Raw genomic sequence first — 21,384 nt, 5'->3', positions numbered from 1 at the left:
TGTAACAGGTGGTCCCAGGAAAAGGGGAGGTTCCAGGTTCCCTGCCCCACCCAAGGGATGGTGGAGCTGAGCAGGAAGGAGAAGAAGCTGGAGAGGAGACTGAGAAGGAAGGAAGCGAGATGGGGAGCCAGAAGGAGCCCTGGAGGAGGCACATGGGCAGAGAGACATGTGAAGAAGCTGCATTTGCATGTAAGTCCTGCACTGGTTGAAACAGATGTGGGTGAGAGACCCGTGGGGGTTAACAATGGCAGCTTTGTTTTTTTTAAGATTCATTTATTCATGCATACAAGAACTGGGGTGTAAGCCAGAGGTGCAGGGTGGGAGGGGATTCACCAGAGAAAGTGGGGAGCAGAACAGGCAGATCTACTGAAATACACAGCTGAGTGGAGCAGTGGATGAGGCAGGAGAGGTCTACTGTGTCATGTGTGTTGCTCCTGGCCAGGTAGGATCGAACCCGTGCTGCAGTGACTGGATTGAACTACTGCTGCAGTGGCTGGCGATAGCTTGATAGCACTGTCTTTAAGTCCTGCACCATCAGGGAGGCCCAACAATGGCAGCTTTTATCTTGATTTGATTATGCTCTTTTCCTCCCAGACTTGTTTCTTTCTGACCCTTTTCTATGGGTCCCCAATGGGAGGTGCTTTAGACTTGTGTCAGGCTTTCGGGCCTTGCTTTGAGCCAATCCCGTTTGGATGGACTTTTACCCATGGGAGGATGGGTAACTTTGGGTGCTTGATTTGGAAACTATATTCTTTGTCTTTCTGTATCACACACTCATTGTATTAATGTTCTTTTCCATTAAGGTTCTATGTATGTCTTTGATAGGTGGATGGCAAACTTATTTAGAGCCAGCAGGTTTGGGGTTCAGGGGTGCCCCCTCCCTGGAGGACAGACTGTCAGCAGTGCTTCAGGCAAGGTGTAAGATGCAAGGCAGTGTCAAGAAAAATGGACAAAATGAGATATTGTCCTTTCAGAGAGGAAACTCCTGTGTCTCCCACTGTCCTAGCAATCCCCAGTAAGCGTGCAATGGCTCCTTCTCAGTATAACTGGCAACTCCCTGAGGTGGTGATTATATCATCCACAATTTTAAACCACTTTTCCTCTGAGCAGTCTTTATTTTATATTTTTAGCATTGAAGAACTAGGGTGTAGGCTAGAGGTATAGGGGGATGAGAGGATCCACCAGAGACAGAGTGAGCAGCAGAACAGGCAGATCTACTGAAATACACTGCTGAGGGAGCAGAGGGTGAGACAGGAGAGGTCTGCTGCGCCATGTGTCAGCTCCCTGACTGGGGATCGAACTCAGAACTCAGGCCATAGTGGTGATAATGTTGAGGCTTCACCCCTAGGCCACCAGGGAGGCCCCATAACTTCCACATTTTCACAAAACTCTTCAAAGCATGGCGCCAAAGTACCTGTGGTAGAGAATCGTCTCCTTCCCCTCCCAAGATTTGGGATCTGCCTACAAGACATGCCCAAAGCACTTCTAGCTGTGAGCTTTCAGGAAGTATCCCCAGCCCCTACCCAACCCCCCAGCTGAACCTCTGAGCGGACTTTGGTGCCCTGGCCCTTCTGATCTCACTTAAATCCCTTATAAACATATCCTTAATTAGTTCAAGGTTCAGGACAACTTACCTACTTCATAAGCAGCATATATCCATTCACAATATCCATTTGTTCTCCAGGAGTGAGGTAGGATGCTATCTGCGTCCTCTCTTTATAGTATTTCTTACATTCGATCACTGTTCTATTCTCTCTCTCTCTCTCTCTCTCTCTCTCTCTCTCTCTCTCTCTCTCTCTCATCTCTCTCTCTCTCTCTCTCTCTCTCCCACCCCCATTTCCTCCCTCCCTGCTTCTCTAACTGGTAGAATATTTGACTTTCATATCCTCCTCCCTAGAACCAGTGTCCAGAGGAGACTTCTAGAATTTCAACAGACTTGAAGCTGCCCTCTGCCTGCCATGGCGAGTCAACAGTTTACCAAAGAACTGAAGGAGGCACTGCTCTGCCCCATCTGTATTGATATTCTGCAGGACCCTGTCACTCTGGACTGTGGGCACAATTTCTGCCTCAGATGCATCTCTCAGGTTGCAGAAGAAACATCAAGCAAATTTTGCAAATGTCCCCTCTGTGGCAAATCTGTGAGGAAGAACTACGAGCCCAACTGGCTGTTGGTAAATCTGGTGGAGAAAGTCCAAGCTATGGATCCCTCTGAGATGCAACAGAAAAGGAAAAAGACAGATGCGAGAAACATGAGGAGAAACTCCATTACTTCTGTGATCTTGATGGGAAGCTCCTTTGTATGCTGTGTCGAGAATCCAAGGAGCACAAATCCCACAATGTACTTTTAATAGAAGAGGCTGCCCCAAGATATCAGGTAGGCATTTAGGGTCTGTTCTCTGTCTCCCCGGGAGTCCAGGAAACTGTCACTTTCTCCCTCTGCATCACCTCATCTTTGCACTGAGTAGGCGGTTTGCAGTCAGGTACTGTGGGCTCAGAGCTCTGAGTCTGAGTTGAGGCATCCTGGAGAGTGGAAAGGACACTGCGTTCTGAGCCAGAGGTTTGGGACTGTGGGGCCTCAAGCTTGCTGGATTCTCACTGGCAGCAGACGAGAAAGCAGGTCACGAAGCCCACGTGTGGGAGCAGGAGTCTTTATCATGAGGCAGCAGGAGATACACAGGCGGCAACAGCAGCAGCCCGCCTGGGCTCTGGTCACAGCAGTGGCCCCAGCCCTCAGTGTGTGGCCAGTGAGAGCCTCCTCCCCCTACCAGCACCAGGGGTGCTATTAGCTTTTATATGATTTAGGAACAAAGCAGGCACAGGATCAAGCTCAAGCCTACTTTACAGAAATATGTGTTCCCGCATGCAAGCTGTACATAGGTTCTATGTTATTTACAGCTCCCCTCACATGCGAGCTACATCCCAAAGCTAATGTTATCTACTGGGGCACCTGTCATGGTGGAAAACAGTCTGAGAAACTCTGCGAAGATTCTGTGTTTTCTCACAGACACTACAATGACCTTCAAGAAATCAGTTTCCCTTCTGAGCCTCAGGTGCCTCACCTTCCAAATGGGCAAAATGTGTATTTTAAAGTTGTTGGCAAATGAGGAGAGTTTGTGGGAGTTATTTGATAATTCCAAAACACCTTCGAAATATTAGTCATAATGTATTAGCTATAATTTATGACAATATTCCTTTCTTGTAGGTCACTTTAGTTCAGATTTCACCTTCCCCAAGTACACCCCATCTCCCAGCTTGAATAGCAAAAAGAGATCTATTAATCATTGCCCTGGTAGCCTCACCAGCATCCTGAGGGAGCAGGATGGTGTTGTGGGGCTGAGGGGGGTCCAGGCCCAGTTTGCCAAAACAACTCTCTCCCCACAGGAGAAGCTGCAATCGCAAGTTGAGGTCTTGAAGCAAAAGGAGATGGTGATAAACAAGCAAAACGACAAGGTGAACAGAAGATCAACGACTTCATGGTGAGGAAAATTCAGGCAGTGGTGTCTCTGTCCTATGATCTTACAAGGAGAAACAGCTCTACAAATACTAGACTCTCTTCTTTTTTTTTTCTTAAGATTTTATTTATTTATTTATTTATTTATTTATTTATTTATTTATTTATTTATACAAGCACTGGGCACAGTCAGAAGCATGGAGGGTGAGAGAATTCACCAGAGCCAGAGCGGGGAACAGAACAGACAGACTGACGAAATACACTGCTGAGAGTGGCTGGGGATCGAGCTGGTGCTGCACAGGCTGCGGGCAGCTTCGCAGCCCAGTTTTCAACTGCTGCACCACCGGGGAGGCCCTAGAATCTCTTCTTATGCTGACCCAGCAACAAAGAAACAGCTCCAGAATGGGATGGAGTGTCCAGGAGAGTCCTGGGAGTGACAGAAAGAATCTGGCATCGTGGGTCAGGGTGTTTTTGCTTCCCTTCCACACTGCACCTCCCAGGGGGAACCCGGTTCTTGGAATAGGTTGACTGCTTCCATGTCCTCCACATGGAGACACAGGGAGCTTAAGGAAAACTAGGGCGGCTCTTAGAATCCAAAATACCAGTTTTAAGACACCGTCCCTTATTAACTGGGATTCATTCCCTGGTTAGGAAATGAAGACAGAAACTCACCTGATGGCATTCCTATCTTGAGGTTCAGTGAGTGGGTTCCCTCTGAAAGATTTGGCAGTTTCTGATTCAGCAGCTCATAGCAAGTTTACTAAGGAAAATATACTTGCATAAATACAAAAAGGCAAAGGCTGTATTTTATTTATTTATTTTAAAAAGATTTATTTTTTTATGCATGTAAGAACTGCAGTACAGGCCAGAGGTGCAGGGCATGAGAGGATCCACAGGAGACAGAGTGGGGAACAGAACAGGCAGACTGACGGAAATACACTGCTGAGGGGACCAGCGGGCAAGACAGGAGAGGTCTGCTGTGCCGTGTGGGTTTCTCCCCAGCCAGCTAGGATCCAAATGGTGCTGCAGTGGTTGCGGACAACTTCATAGGTTGTGTCTTAACCCCTTGCGCCACCAGGGAGGACAAAGGCTGTATTTTAAAAGGACAGCCTTATTCAGAAAAAGAGAAAGAAAAAGAAAAAAAGTCCCTTGCATAGACACAGGAAGGCAGAGAGCTGCGTTTTACCAGAGCAAGGGGCTTCTTTATATCGCATTCTTTGGAGAGATTCATTCCTTTGTGGAATTTTGCCTATTGTGAAAGCTATCGCTTTTAAGATCTGGTTGGGTTAATCTCTAAGGACAGGGGTTTCTTTGTAATGACTGATGTCTCCATCCCCACCGCTGGTCTGTGCTGATAAATTTTCCATAGCAGTAGGACTTGTTAACCATCCCGCTCTCCACAGAGGGCTAGTCCAAGAGGCAGGCAGTGCAGGTGTTTGTCTTTCCCAGCTGGGTAATCCCTTCAGCAACCAGATCTCTCTGATGCCACTACCAACCCAAGGGGGACAGAGAATTTCATCATGGAATGCAACTGCAGCCAGTTAATGGTAAATCCTAAAGAGGGAATACAGTTCAGTGGTCAGAGGTTAGTTCTGCCTAGTCCTAGATTTCCTGCTCTTAGTTTCCATCACCAGTATCTGCTGGTACTCTGTGTGTGTGTGTGTGTGTGTGTGTGTGTGTGTGTGTGAGAGAGAGAGAGAGAGAGAGAGAGAGAGAGAGAGAGAGAGAGGAAAAATCCATGTGAGCCAGATCATAAACTAAAAGCGTTCTCAGAAATGTGGTGTGTACTAGATACTTAGGTAGTCAGTTTTTAGATACTGAGGAGCTTGAAGGTAAAAATTATAAAACAGAAATAACCTAAAACTAAACCTGAGCTCATATTAAGTCCTTTAACAAGTTCATGTTCCTCACTGTCCATTTCCTCCAGATTGTCCACAGAATACACTGTTCCGCATTAGTGCTCAGTACAAACTTTTTTTTTTTTTTAAACATTTTATTTTATTTTATTTTTTTTTTAAAGATTTATTTATTTTATTTATATAAGCACTGGGTACAGTCAGAAGCGCGGGAGGGTGAGAGAATTCACCAGAGCCAGAGCGGGGAGCAGAACAGGCAGAAGGACCGAAGTACACTGCTGAGGGGAGCAGCGGGCGGCAGGAGAGGTCTGCGCGCCATGTGGGACCCTCACCCGTGTGCCGGGGAACGAACCGGCGCTGCAGAGGCTGCGGACAGTTTCACAACCCAGCACTCAACCGCTGTGCCACCGGGGAGGTCCGCTCAGTACAAACTTAATGCAATTGAAAAATGAAATAAAATGGGCTAGAAGGACCTTGGAGGTCAACCGCTCATCTTCTGGGTATTTTTCCTGCCCCCAGGCCAAGGTGGAACTTGAGAAGCAAAAGATCACCAGAGAATTCCAGCAGCTGTATCAGACCCTACAGGAAGAGGAGAATTTCCTCCTGTCAAGGATAAACTGGCTGGCTCAGGAGGGAGCAAGCGGGAAGAATGTCTATGTCACTGCCTCTGAGACTCAGCTGAACTCTCTCAAGTTGCAGATTGATTCCCTGATGGAGAGGCAGCATTTCACACACAAAGAGATGCTCAAGGTAAGTCCTTCAGGACCAAGCTGAAAAAAGCAGCCCAGCCCTGGTGGTGAGTCAGAGCAGGGACTTCCCAGCAGATCACCTGGCCTTGCCCATCCTAACCCCAGCCCAGTTCTGTCCAATAGAAATATAATCAGTACTCCAGGAGAGCAATAAACATAATTGAGAAATATGAGGGCCACATAGGTAATTTAGAATTGTATTGCAAGCCACATATGTCATTTAAACTTTTTTCTGCAAGTCACATTAAAAAATATAAAAAGAAACAGGTGAAAAATTTCACCTGTTTGTAAAATATACAAAATATTTTATATAACCCAATGTATATAAACATTATCGTTTCAACCTGTTATCCAATATCTCTTACATATTAGTGAAATGTTTTAGTCTCATTTTTCAGTACTGACTGTGAAATCCATGTGTATTTTTTGCAACAGCAGACCTCAGTTCAAAGATGCTAAATTTTCAATGGTTGGAGTAAAACGTAGTCCTACCAAATCAATATAGTCTATTTAAAGGAAAAACTGTTTTGCCCTGCTTCTGGTTTTAAATTTTAATTTTAATTAGTGAGAATGCAATAAAATTAAAAATTTCCTTTCTTCTCATACTCATCGTATTTCGCAGGGATCTGGTGGCTACCATATTGGACAGCATGGGTCTAGGCAATGCCCCCAATAAGCTGAGGTCCCTCCTGAATTTATTTCCCACTCTTGCTAGTTCAGAAATCCATTTGAACTCTCAGAAATCCAATCATGGAAAGTCATTCCAGCCCCTCTGCTTTCCTACCTCTCCTGTTTCTAGTTTAGGCCCAAAGACAAAATTCATCTCCAAAATCTCACTCCTCTTCCCGTCCTCATCACTCAGTTCCTCTTGAGGTCTAGCCATTTTCCTGCCTCCTGGTATATTGGACACTTTTTGGAGGAGCCCGTTGTGGCAGGTGGGAAGAAAGAATGATTTCAAGGTGTTCTCACTGCACCTGCCCTGCTCCACCTGCATTTCCTCCTTGGCTCCAGTGCATCAACCATGCACTAAAGCTTTGGTTTCTCTTTCTCTTCCAGAACATCAAAGTTATCCTGTGCAGGTATGATGGACCATCCCAAATGCCTTTTACCTACTGATTCATTACCCTACAAAGTTCAACATATATGCAAATACACTCAACATTCCTCCCTCACAAATACCCACACATTCTACCTTTGCAGTCAGGTGCTGAAGCTTCAGGTAGGAAAGGCCAACGCTGAGCAAATTAGCAAGTAGGTTGGTTGTTAAAGAGAAGAGCTATTTTCTAGAGGTTCCTATTTCTTCAGTGCAGATTCTCTTGTTTCCTTGAAACTTTGGGGCTCCTGAGCCCACCACTGCTGGCCCCTTCCTCTGCCCCCTTTCTCTCCTCTCCTCCTGTCTGTCTTATCTCCTGTCTTCATTTGCATATCTCCCTGTGCCTACCTCACTCCATCCTAGAACCCTAGTTCTGGCCTCCAGATTCCCAGCTCGCTGTCCCCTGACTGCCTCCCCACCCCAGGACTCATCACCTTCTCCCCAGCTCTTGTCATGGTTCTTTCTCCCCACCATCCCTCTTCCCATCATCCACACAGTCATATCTTCCCAGGAGTGAAGGATTTCCCTTTCTCAGTCCAACCCCTGTTCCTTCTCACCTGGAGAGAAAACTCAGTGATGCACAATCAAGACATAAAAACCTGGCAAGTTACCTGAAGAGATTCAAAGGTAAGAAAGAACTTGCGTCTCTGGGGTCTTCCCCCATCCAGCATGGAATATGACCTGTAATTTCTGCACATGATCATAATCACAGGACCCTTCAGATGCCAGGCTCTCTGCGGAGCACCTTCCAGAGCATCTCTGGGCTTCCAGGCAGGTATTTCCTGCTGTCTTCACCACAGGTTATCTCCCCAGAGATGGTGAGGGAGCCTGAACTTTTGCCCCAGCGGGTCCCTTTGAGTAGCCCAGTGGCTGCCTGCAAGTTGGTGCTCCACTGGTGGATCAGAGAGGTCAGGCCTATCTTCCCTGAGCCCCCAGGCAGGGTTTGTGTGATCTCCCAAAAGTGGTTTGTACTTCTCACATGCAAGCTTAGAGCTCTGACATTGAAATAGATTCAATGTCAATGATGTCTCGGGGAAATGTCTCTTCCAGTTTTGCAGGGAAACAGAAATCAGCCCCAACAGAAGTGGATGGCTCCCAAGTCACTTTAGGATGTTCAGTCTGATATTTTTCAAAAACTTACCCGGGCTTGCAACAGGAATAAGGGTTGTATTTATAAGGACACCCCTCCCCCCAACTGTGAAGGCTGTGCTTATCTAAGCCAGGAGAAAAGACAGCTGAAAGGAGTTTCCTTCCTAGGAATATCAAAGAATCCTCCTTGTGTACACACACACACACACCCCTCCAGTGCCCACCTTACTCTATTACAGTCTGTGGCAAGGAGGGAGGAGGGCTTGCTGGGGAGAGCACTCATACCATTGCCCCAATCTCCATAGTTCCCTAGTCTGAAGGGTGGGTTGTTTGGGGGTCCAGAAACCAGGGGTGGACATGGGGTGGTTGGATCCTGAAGGGCCTTGTGGCACAGTGTCCCGGGCAATGTTTCTCTGCATCTCTGCTCTGGCTGTAAGCATGTGGATCCTTCAGAAGAGGGTTGCTGTGTGCTACCCAGGGTTGGGAAGCTAGAGTTTAAGGGCGTGGGGGGGTGGCATAGAGCTTTGGGCATCCTCCACAGGGCTAATCTGTCCTCTCCTGGAGTTGCAGGGCACTGTAAGGGTGTGCAGGGGTCCGAAAGTTAGCCCCCCATCTAGAAACCCCACACATACCTTCCCCCAGTCCAGCACTTCCTCAGGAAATCCAAGCCTTTGTCCCAGGTTGTGGGACTCATCCTTCAACTCCACAAATTTGCTAGTCCCCTGCCCTGTTCCCAGCAGGGGGCAGCAAGTGACAGTCCTCCTTGTCTGTGCCTGGAGATGGGGGCCTAAGCTCCTACTTCAGGAGCTCCACCTCTTTCTCCTCTCAATCCCTATTTAAGTGGAGGGAGGGTACACTTGTGATCCAGGCCTTAGGAGAGTGAGACCTTCTCTCTCACTTACCATACCTGGCCGCGGGGTGCTGGGCACCACAGCAGACTTTTCTTTTTTTTTTTTAAACTTTTTTTTTTTTTTAAGATCTATTTATACAAGCACTGGGTACAGTCAGAAGCACGGGAGGGTGAGAGAATTCACCAGAGCCAGAGCGGGGAACAGAACAGGTACACTGACTGACCAAATACACTGCTGAGGGGAGCAGCGGGTGGCAGGAGAGGTCAGCGTGCCATGTGGGACCCTCGCCATCTGGCCAGGGAGCAAACCGGCGCTGTAGAGGCTGCGGGCAGCTTTGCAGCCCAGGCTCAACCCGCTGGGCCACCAGGGGAGGCCCCACAGCAGACTTTCTTATGAAGCCAAAGAGTGAGGACCCAAAGCACATTTTGTCCTCAGTGCCTTCTCCTCTGTTGTCGCTAGGGAGAAACTAGATCATAGCACCTGACTTTGTGGCCGCTAGCACACGTGCTGCTGGGCACTTGGAACATGGCTCGTTCAAATCCAAGCGTGCTGTCAATGAAGAACATGTATGAATTTCTAAGAGTTACATGAAAATGGAATGTTAAACATAAGAATGTCTTACATGTTGAAATGCTATGTTTTTATTTAGGTAAGATTGGTTTACAGCACTGTATGTTTTAGGAGTACACCTTCACCCCCTTCAATGTATGATACCACGCCATTCCCAACACCAAAGTTCTACTTACCATCCATTCTATCTTGTTGACCCCTGGCTACTCATTCCTCCCACAAACATTTTTAAAATAATGAATGAGGGACTCCCCGGTGGTGCAGCGGGTTGAGCATGACTCTGTGAAGCTGTCCGCAGCCTCTGCTGTGCAGGTTCGAGTCCTTGCCGGCCAGGGAGATACCCACATGGCACAGCAGACCTCTCCTGTCTCGCCGGCTGCTTCCCTCAGCAGTGTAATCCAGTAGATCCACCTTTTCTGCTCCCAGCTCTGTCTGGTGGAATCTCTCACCCTCCCACACCTCTGGCCTGTACCCCAGCTCTTGTATAAATACATAAATCTTCAAAAAAAATAATGAGTGAAGGGCCTCCTGGGTGGCTCAGGGGGTTGAGCACAGCACTGTGAAGTGGTCCGCAGCCTCTGCAGTATGGGCTCAATTCCCAGCCAGCCAGGGAGATACCCACATGGTGAGGCAGGCCTCTCCTGTCTTGTCCAATGCTCCCCACAGTAGTGTATTTCAGTAGATCCACCTGTTCTGCTCCTGGCTCTGTCTCTGGTGAATCTTCTCACCCTCCCGCACCTCTGGTCTGTACCTTGGCTCTTGTGTAAATAAATAAATCTTTAAAAAGAAAAGCTCCAAATTGTTATTTAAAAAAGATGAGTGAAATGCAATCTATAATTAATATTAAATTCACTAGTTCTTAAGGTGACTACTAGAAATTTTTATTTCATTTTTTAAGCATTCTAGTTTACTTTTTCATTATATAGGATTTCTCCTCACTATATAGGATTTCTCCTCTCAGGAGTGATCACCATAGTTTTCCTGCCACCAAAGTGCCCACAGTCTTCCACCGCAATCCATGGTGTTCTTCTCCCCTCCATCTCTAACCTCTCCCCTCCTGTCTCAGATCTGTGCTCTGCTTTCAAGAGCCAGTTTTACACCATGACTTTTTCTGATCCTTTGTTTAGTTCCTCTAGATTCCACATGTATGTGAAACCATGTGGTGTTTATCTTTCTCCTCCTGGATCACTTCATGTAGAACAATCCCTTCTGGGTCCATCCACGATGCCACAAAGGGCATGGTATCCTTTAGACTGCTAAGTAGTATTCCGCCGTGTATATGTAAAACATCTTCTTGACCCATTTATGTCCTGGGCATGTAGGTTGTTTCCATATCTTGGCTATTGTAAAGAATGCTGCTGTAAACATAGGAGTTCAGGTTTCCTTTTGAATTAGTGTTTTTGAACTCTTTGGAGAGGTACCTACTACTAGAAAATTTTAAATGGTATTCGTGGCTGAGATAATAATTTTCCTGGGCAATGCTGGCTAGATAACCAGTTTAGGGAAGCAGAAGGAATGACGAAATGCACTGTTGAGGGGAGCAGCAGGTGGCAGGAGAGGTCTGCGTGCCATGTGGGATCCTCACCAGCAGCCTGGGATCGAACTGGCACTGCAGAGGCTGCGGGCAGCTTCACAGCCCAGTGCTCAACCACTGCGCCACCAGGGAGGCCCTCTCAGTGTTTTATACATTCTTGTCCACTAAGAATATGAGAAAAATCCAGTTCCCATTTCTCTGTTACTGCAAATCAGTGCCTTGCTATGAAATTCTGGATTTCTTGCTCAACCACTCCGGATTTTCTCCATTCATCCCTTTCTCTCCCCACAGAACATCTCAAGAATGAAGGGGAGAAAGATAGAAGCAAATTTTTGAAAGGCATGAGTGACAAGGACATAACAAAATGTAAGTGGGGACTGGGGCTTGCTCCTGCCATTTGGGAAAAGTGAGAAAAGCAAAGGGGGACAATCTGTAGTTATATGAAAGTTAGATGTGGGTGAATGCCTAGTCTTCATTCAATTGAGAAGAACAGGGGTAAGGGTATTTTTTTGTATTTGAAGTCAGTTAACTCATAGTTACAGTGACTTTTGGCAAAATTTTGAAGTATTCAAAAGTCATAGAAAAGTATAAATGTATTTCTTTATTCCTCAGAGTAAGGGAGAAAGGGGTAGGATGGGAGGAGGCAGAGGTTGCTCAGTCTCTGCAGTATTAGCTGCCATGTGGGCAAACCCCTGTGATGTGAGGTCAGGACCACTGGGGACAGAGACCCACTAACAGCAGCCTAAGCCAAAGTTATCAGGCCAGGCTCTGCCACCTGAGAGGTTACACTGGAAATACCATTTCTTAAAGATCCACTATTTGCTAAATACCTCACACCTGATATTTGTAGCCCCCAAAGTTATCCTTCAAGGAAGGTGTTTATACAGAGATACACACACACGTCCCTGTATCTCCAGGGAGGTGAGGTAAATCAACCCAGATCATGTGACTATTAAGAGAAGAGACAGCATGAGAACTCACCCACCAAAGTCAGAAAGGACATAATGCATTCCAAAGCCAGAGAGTGCGGTTTAGGATTGAGCATTTCTCTGGGAGAGGAGCTATTGGTGTCTGCAAAGAAGTCTCCACTGTTCTCCCTGCCTTGTTCCCTGTTGAATGTTTCGCTTCCCGAGTCCCAGAAAGGCCAGAACTTTCCCCAACCCTCTCCAGCTATCACTGAAACAATCCTAAAGGTGTCCACTCTTCCCCATAGGGGGAAGGGGTGCTCCCTAGCACCTTGTCTGTTGTTCTTAGTGTCAGTGTTTTGGCTTTGTTTTTAATTTGCAGCTTCTGGTTATCAGTACCAAAATTGGTTTTCTCTCTCTAAGACATAGATGGCCAGTCAGAGACTAATACTCCTAAAACAAACCAAGCCTCAGAGCCTGAGTCACCCTCTCCAGTTCAGGGTCCTGATACTCAGTCTTTGGGGGTTCCTGTGTCATGTTCCAGCGAGGGGACCTCGGATTTTCCAGGTAAGCAAAATGCTCTCTCCACCCAAAACACAGACAGGAACACTGGAGCTGAGGCCGCCAGGGAAGGGAGGAGGCTTCACTTCCTAACACATATCATCCTCCCTGAGCAGAGCTAGGCAGGACTGAATGACTTCCCTCAGTTCCAGCCTGAGATAAAGAGGAACAGGGATGGAGCAGAAAGAGGAATGTAGGAAGCTGAATCAAGAGGAAGAGGACTAGGCATTTGGGAGAAGCAGCTGAAAGGCTGTGGACTTCCCAGAGGCGTGGGCAAGCAAGAAGGGTGGGCCCAGGGGCATGCCATCCAATTCCTTTACTCCTTCCCAAATTATACCTCCGCCCCAGTAACACCACTAACTGGTTCAGGGGTGCTTTCTGCAGCCTAACCTTCATCCCTCCTGCTGCGTCCCAGCTCAGCAGCACTTTGAGGCAATGGAGGATGATCGCCCCCTCGCGCCCACTGACCTCTTTTCTTTTCCTTCTCCCTCAAAGGCAGCGAAACACCTAGGCCACCTGTACCGGCCCGCCACCTTTCAACTCCACACAGCCCCAGATTGCAGACACAGGCGCCGCCAGTCCCTCCCCGGAGCAGAGCCTCCCTGGTTCCCCTAACCCCAACAGCAGTGGCGACGCCGACCGCGTGGAGCCCTGCGGAGCTCAAGGAGGCGCTCTGTGAGTGCAGCCCGGGGGAGCGGGCCCGCGGGGGAGAACGGGCTGGTGAAGCTGGAGAGGGGATGCGGGTGTCTGAGCAAAATGAGGAGAAGGTGTCTCGGGAAGCCCCGCGCTCCCGCCTGTGCCCGGCTCCTCCTCCTGCTTGGGCTGCGGTGCCCCCTGGTGGATAAAGGAAGTTCCTGTCGCTGCCTCCCCTGGACAAGTCCCCATCCCCCCAACATTGACTCTGGCAGCTCAGGCACAGACTGCAGACAGAGCTGGGCCCAGAGGAGGGTAAACCCTAGCGTGAATCACAGTTCACCTAACCCGTTCCCATGACCCTGACCGCCCTCTCCTTTCCCCCTCGTTCCTGTATCCAACCTGGCCATCCCTTCCAAGTCCGCCTATCCAGCAAGAGAAAATTAACATTGCAGTAAGAGTTTAGGGCCTCCCTGGTGGTGCAAGGGGTTGAGACACAGCACTGTGAGGCTGTCCTCAGCCACTGCAGCACGAGTTCGATTCCCGGCCAGGGAGGATTGACACACATGGCGCAGCAGACCTCTCCTGCCTGCCCGCTGCTCCCCTCAGCAGTGTATTTCAGTCAGTCTGCCTGTTCTGTTCCCCACTCTGTCTCGGGTGAATCCTCTCACACACCCCCTCCTCCTCACCTCTGGCCTACACCCCTGTTCTTGTAGACATAAATAAACAAATCTTTAAAAAAGAGAGTATGATTAAATAACAAATCAGAAGATAAAATTAGGTTCCCTTTTCTGAGTCTTTAGGGGAACCTGGAACTAGGGCTGCTAAAGCCCACGGGAGAGGGTGGACAAGGGCCCTCAGTCTAGTCTTGAAAAAACTCGGCATCCAAATACAAATGAAAAAAGAGGTGGGGAGGTATTCCAAATCGACTATTCCGCCTTCAGTAATCCAACCTTCCACTCTTCCCTGTCTTTCAGGGATCCACATTGAAAATGACCAGAGCTCAGGAAGTCTGAGTCTCAACATCCCTTCTGCTAGCTCCAAGTCTTGTTTTAGATGGGAGAAACAGGAACCACAGGAACGGAAGGGGAAAGAGATAAATTCAGCTTTGGGAATTGAAATGATGCCCCCTGTCTGCCCCTCCACCCCCAGAGGACACTCCTCTCTCCTCCCATAGAGCAGCACTAGGTGAAATATACCGAATAACTTCAAGCAGTGGGGGCTGGCAGTACTCTGGGGAAGGAGAGTGTAGTTGACCAGGAGGAGAAAGCTCCCCTCCAACTGCACCCAGAGGAGCTAGCTGGAGGGGACTGGGCAACTAGGCCCAAGCAGCCTCTTTCTCCTCATATTCCCGCAGTTCCCATGACCTTTGATGAAGTCACAGCCCACCCAGAACTCATCATTTCTCCGGATCTGAAGACAGCGACGCTGGATTTCATCCAACAGGAGAGCTCAGATGAGCCCACAGACCCTGAATGCTTCTACCCATTCCGCTGCGTGCTGGGCTTTCCAGGGCTCTCCAGAGGCCGCCACACCTGGGAGACACAGCTGGATGGGCCCGGGGGCGGGGCCTGCATGGTGGGCGTGGCCTTGGGACAAGCTGCCAGGAGGGGTTTTCTGGTGATAGACCCCTTGACCGGCTTTTGGGTGCTTAGAATAACAGGCTCCGAGTGCCAGGCGCTCCTCGAGGCTGGCGCCCGGGAGGACCTCCCCGCCTGTCCGAGGAAAGTGGGCATCTGTGTGGATTTTGAGGGCGGGGAGGTCGTCTTCTACGACGCCGTCACGAACACGCACATCTACACCTTCCACACCTCCTTCCCGGGACAGGTCTTCCCCTTTTACCGGCTTCTGTTTCCAGGCACACGGATCACCCTGAACCCCTGAAGCTGTTCCTTTGCCTTGCCCTCCTTTTCCTCCGCATTAACTCCTGGCTTTGGGATGCGCTGCCAGCAGGTGGAGGGGTGCAGCTGGGCTTCCAGGATCATGTGGGAAGGCCACACCTGTGCTTTCTGGCCGGGCCCACCTCTGGCCTGGCTTTAAAATTTCCTCCTTCTCTCAGTCCTCCCCTCAATATGCCTAAGTCGAAAAGAGCCTGGAGAACACGAGAAGATTCTACACAAGGCTAGTCACTGTAGCACTGTTTGTTGGTTTTTGATTTTTTAAAGAATCATTGTGTTTTATTTTATTTTCTTACATCGTCTGTATTGATTTCTCCCCTTCGGTGTAGTTCTCATAATTCTCCCACCAACAGGGCACCCGTGACCATCGCCATAGTCCCTTGGGTTCTTCTCTCCCCTTTTTGAGCCCTCACCACACTCCCCTGCAGTAAGCCTCAGATCTAGGGTCAACTGGCAAGGTTTTTCTTTTTTCCTTATTTCTGTTATGTTTCCCTATATTTCCCCTACAAGTGAGAACATCAGATATTTTCTTTTTCCTCTGGCTTATCTTGCTTAGCATAATCTATCACGAGCACTGTTTGTAACAGGACAAGACTGGGAAGAACTCAATTGTAATTTAACCTGCAATAGTGGAAAACTATGCTATGAGAAAGCATCCCACTGCATCCTAGTTGAGATGCAGATACAGGGACTGGACAACAATCCCAGAAAGCCCTTTCTCCTCCATCTCATTTTCTGAAGCCCCCGTGACCCTGAAGGCCACCGTGGCTCATTTGTACCTCTACCTTCCTGGGGACTTGAAAAATATGACCCTGGATATCATTTCTACAGAAGACTCAGCTAAAGCTGCCTCTGCACCTTCTTTTCATTTTGCAAATAAGTAAAATCATGTATTATAAGATGACCTCTGGAATATATTAACTGAAAAAATCAAGATGGGGGATTGTGCACATAGTATGAGCCATTTTACCTAAGGGGAATGTAAATATATACATTTGTTTGTTTATATTTTTAAAGAGAAAGATGAATCAAAACTTATCAGCACAGTCATCCGCTGGAGATGGGAAGCAACTGAGTGAAAGGGATGGAAATTAGTCTTTTCTGAATATACCTTGATTTGAACATTTGGAACCATGTAAATGTTTCACATCATTCTAAAACAAAATTAAAACAAGGGGGTGAGGGAGGAGCACAGGGGACTGAGGTGATGGTGCATGGGTGCATTGGGGAAGGAAATTATATGGGTACTACACCTGAGGGGGTGGGGGGAAGCAAATATTGTTTAAAAATGAACTATGATGTTAAAAATAAAAAAAAAAACAAAACAAAATTAAAACAAGACAAAATGAATCTGTGTGTGGTTGGTAGCTTAAATACCCAGAATCACTTTCAACAACTACAGTATTTTGACTTTTTTTTTTAAGAAAAAACTTGTTCAATGGTACAGGTAAATTTTTTTTTTTAAAACATTTTTATTTATTTATTTATACAAGCACTGGGTACAGTTCAGAAGCGCAGGAGGGTGAGAGAATTCACCAGAGCCGGAGCAGGGAACAGAACAGGCAGACTGACGAAATACACTGCTGAGGGGAGCAGCGGGTGTGGCAGGAGAGTTCTGCGCTCCATGTGGGACCCTTGCTGGTGGCCATGGATTGAACCAGAGCTGCAGAGGCTGCGGGCAGCTTCGTAGCCCAGCGCTCAACCGCTGCGCCACCAGGGTAGGCCCAGTATTTTGACTTTCTAATAACAAAAGAGAATTGCAAATAAAAGTGAAAATTTTCAATTATAATCTTAATAATATTGTTTTCATTCTGCATATACTATGTTATGTGTATGCATATATACAGCCACACATAGTAGGATAAAGCAAACATATGTGATTACATTAATTTTACTAGGAACAGATTTTCAACCTAAAGAAAAGATTAGGGTTTCTCTTGTGGAGATGACATAAAAAGAATAGAAATAAAAACATAGTGTTCCTTATTAGTAACCAAATCCAAAATCTGAATTGGAAAATCAGTATAAATTCAGATGCATTTCCTCCTAAAAATAGCGAAATGTAATTTTTAGCTCTGTTCACAAAGAACACCTAACAGTAATGGCCGAACTGGGTAAACTAAGTGAGTGTTGCTTACACTCTAAATAATATTTCCCACTGAAAATAAAATGGCTCCTTGGAGAACTACTGGCTAATTCTAGATCTGGGAAAAAATATTCTGGAACATCTTGTGACACCAGAGTGTAAGAAAATTTACTGGGATTATGTAAAAAATTACTCAGGAGCCAACTTGAAGGATCAAATGTGGAACACTTAGTGTCAATAAGGATAATAACTGCAGTAGAATGAAACACATCAAATGTATTTTTAAAAATTCCATCAGTTCATTATGATAACTAAAAAGTAAACTATTAGTCACTTCTGGAGGATGCTAGGAACCCACCCAAATTTCTGAACCCTAGTAAATAAAAAGAAAGACTCAGTATTTATGCTACCATTCTTGTACAAATACATCTTGGATAACCAAATGGTTAAAGGTTGGATTCCCTATTACAAACTCCAGCTAATAAATAAAGGATGAAAAACCATCACTTTTATAACACCTAATGAAATAATGAATCTAAGCAATACTCATCAACAGCAGCTAGAAACATTATGTAAAAAGCTGTCAGGGAATTGTATAATAATGAATCAGGCTGACAACACCTGACCCACTGATAAATCCTAACAAAAAGAGACAATCCAACATTACCTGCCTTCCAGTGTAATACAACAGGAGGTAACCACCTGATGGAAACTTACCAAAAATAATGAACCTGAAACTCATCAGGATTCTGGATCTATGAGAATCACCTTAACAATGCCACAGAAATGCCATCAGCAAATCCAAGTTTGGGGAAATCCTCAGGACAAAGGACACATTTCCTTCATCAACTAAATTGCCAGGGGAAAAAGGAAGAAAGGGAATACACAGATTAAAAGGAAACTTAAAGGATAAGACAACTAAATGCAATAGTGGATTTGTTTGCATTCTGATTTGAACAAAATAATTGTGTTTCAATATTAAAGTATGAGACATTTGAACACTATTTAAGGAATTGTGCATTTGTAAGATGTCATCAGTGATGTACTTTTAAAAGTGGGGGTTTTTGCACCCTGAAGTTTGTACCAATGAAATATGATGTCTGGAAATTCCTTTAGGAAGAAAAAACATGAAATAGTGGGACAAGGGAGTGGGGGTCGTGGTGATGGGAGTTTAATTGATGAAACAAACTTGATCACTATTAGAGGGACTGATAGGTACACAAGATTGTCATATTATTTTCTCTACTTTATGCATATTTGAAAATGCCCATAATAAAGAAAGTTGACTCTTCAAAAACACTAGGAAGACATCTAAGCGTGATCTTCCACGGTCAATATCTGGGAAATAATCTGACTCAGAATCCAGAGGGTGTTTCAAAAATGCTGAAAAGACCTCGATTCTCCCCAAAGATTGGTTTAGCCTGGAGTGGGAGGGGATGTAGTTTTCTTTCAAAGGCAAATCTGTTTGCCTTTTCTACTTTCTTATACTCAGAAACCAAAATTAATCTCCCGACCAGATGCATCCTCCCCTCGCACCCTCACCACACCACCCGCAACCAAAATCTCCATCACTTTTCATGTTGCCTTCTGAGAAGCACCGCCCCTGTTTCCAGGGTGACCCCGAAAATGTAAAGGGGTGATGGATTTGGACATCCAGCGTCAAGGGGAAGTGAAGATGTCCCCGGAGGCCAGACCCCGGGTTTGCTCCAGGGCTGTGACCGGTCCTCCCTCTGGGCCTCCCAGCCGGCCGCAGGGCTGGGGCGGGCGGACGCGGTGGGCTCCCCGCGGCGCTGCTTGATGGCCGCCGGGCTCCAGCGCGGGGATGGCGGGGCTCCAGGAGGCTTGGGGAGTCGCCCCGCGCCAGCGCGGGCTCCGCAGCGGGAGGGCGGGCCCCGGTGTCCCGCGAGGCTGAGCCAATGCCCGAGTGCGGATTCCAGGAGCTCACAGTCAGCCCCTGCCCGGCTCCCCCTTCCAGTTTCCCCGGTCGCCCGCGAGGCGCCCCGATTACATAAGCAGCCCTCACCTGCCTGCTGGGGAACCGGGGACACGCGGGCCTGAACCCGCGATAACCCCCTCCGGACCTTCCTTCAGAACCACACTCCCCTCGGTCCAAATTCCCCATGTCCCGTGCTCAAAGCCGGGGCTCCGATGTCACACCCTGTCTAGTTTCCTCCCACTCCACGCAGATTGAGCTTCCTTTCCAGAAAGGGACATCTCCCCACACTGAGTTATATTATTTTGAATTGAATTATTTTGAATATTATTTTCTCTTTCCCTCCCCTAACCTCTTATCTGAAATGGGGATAGCTGACTAATAAGTTTTGCTATTTGGAACTTGTAATTCCTCTTTTCCACAAAAGACAGATGTGTTAGAAACTGCACTCAATTCTGGGGACCAGTTTCACTTCAGGCCCCCCAGGATGCTTCCCAGAGGGCCCTAGAGGAGGAGAGCACCCTCCAGAACAGGCAGGCCCTGTGACCTCCTGGAGGCCCAGCTCCAGCCCTGTGAACTCCTGGAGGAGGCCAACCTCTCCCTCATCCTGGTTTCGCCCTCCCCTCCCTTGCACAGGTATTAGTGAATGGAGGGATACTTTGTGGCAAGGGAGGTCACCCCACTGGATCTTTAAACTTGAGCTATGACAACTCCCTCTTCATTCCCTGGGGGAAGGAGGAGCACTGTTTGATTTTCAAGAAATTGATATACCTGCAGAGCGTCCCAGCCATTCGCATGGTGTTACAGCTGGAAAGTCAAGTAGTCACTGAGACCAAGGGTCTAGATGTCCACTTCTAGTGGAAGGTGCTTTCTCTCTTCCATGGCAATAAAATTACCAACAACAATGTGTTCATAGAGCTCAGCATTTTCCCAAATGATTTCACAAACATTATTCCCTGAATTTTACTCCTCACAACCTCTTTTCAAAAAAAAAAAAAAAGATTTATTAATTTATGCATACAAGAACTAGGGTACAAGCCAGAGGCTTGGGGGGTGAGAGGATTCACCAGAGACAGAGTAGGGAACAGAACAGGCAGAATGATGTAACACATTGCTGAGAGGAGCAGCGTAGGAGTCAGGAGAATTCTTCTGCACCATGTGGGTTGCTCCCTGGCCGGGATCAAACCAGTGCTGCAGTGGCTGTGGATAGCCTCATAGGTTGTGTCTAACCCTTTGCATCACCAGGGAGGCCCCCTCCTCACAACCTCTTGAATTAGGTATCATTACATCCTCACATTCCTAATGTGAAACTGATGCTCATACTCGTCTTTTTTTTTTTTTTTAAGATTTATTTATTTATTTATACAAGAACCAGGGTACAGGCCAGATGCGCGGGAGGGTGAGAGGATTCACCAGAGACAGAGTGGGGAACAGAACAGACAGACTCATGAAATACACTGCTGAGGGGAGCAGTGGGCTAGACAGGAGAGGTCTGCCGTGCCATGTGGGACCCTGGCTAGCCGGGAGCTAACCTGCGCTGCAGAGCTACGGGCAGCTTCACAGCGTAGCACTCAATAGCCTGTGCCACCAGGGGAGGCCCTCAGACTCAAGTATTTTAATTCAAAGCATATATAGAAGTCATCTTGGAAAGGAAAACCTCAATAAAGTATATGATAGTATGGTTATAACAAATAATGATCTTTCCTGGTATTGCCACCTACCTTGACACTCTTATCTCCTATATCCGTTTCCTAGGGTCACAAACTGGCCAGCTTAAAACAAGAAACACTTATTCTCTCTCTCACAGTTCTAGAAGGTCTGAAATCTATGTTGACAGGGCTGTGCTCTCTCAGGAAGGCCTAAGGAAGAAGACTTCCTTGCCCCTTCCAGCTTCTATTTGCTAGCAATTGTTGGTGTTCCTTGGCTTGTAGACGACCAATCCAGTCTCTGACTACATCTTCACTTGGCCTTCCCTGGGTCTCTGTGTCTAAATTTTCCTCTAAAAGGATACCAGTCACATTGGCCTAGGTATTCTGTCCACCTTGATCCAGTATGACCTTGATTACATTTGGAAAAAAAAACCCAATTTCCAAATAATGTCACATTCATAGTTCCCAAGGGTTAGGAATTCAGTGTATTTTGGGGCAGACACAATTCCACCCATGACTCCACCAT

General features: G+C 47.1%; 1 protein-coding gene across 1 annotated transcript; it reads left to right on the top strand.

Annotated features, from left to right (window-relative positions):
* The first annotated feature begins 1,941 nt into the window (after nt 1–1,941).
* LOC119251112 (E3 ubiquitin-protein ligase TRIM31-like) lies at nt 1,942–16,494 on the top strand. The gene is given in 10 exon segments (XM_054698196.1): nt 1,942–2,232; nt 2,235–2,374; nt 3,382–3,430; nt 3,433–3,476; nt 5,827–6,057; nt 7,113–7,135; nt 7,661–7,776; nt 11,485–11,559; nt 12,522–12,665; nt 14,650–16,494. Coding segments are annotated over 10 exon segments (1,623 nt in total). The 5' UTR covers nt 1,942–1,958; the 3' UTR covers nt 15,177–16,494.
* The last annotated feature ends 4,890 nt before the right edge of the window (nt 16,495–21,384 follow it).

The sequence above is a fragment of the Talpa occidentalis genome, unplaced genomic scaffold (genome assembly GCF_014898055.3).
Source record: "Talpa occidentalis isolate TD23 unplaced genomic scaffold, MPIMG_talOcc4v2.1 talOcc4.2, whole genome shotgun sequence".
Classification (NCBI taxonomy): Eukaryota; Metazoa; Chordata; class Mammalia; order Eulipotyphla; family Talpidae; genus Talpa; species Talpa occidentalis.
The sequence above is the reverse complement of the archived record's forward strand: the minus strand, read 5'-3'. Positions and strand labels throughout refer to the sequence as shown.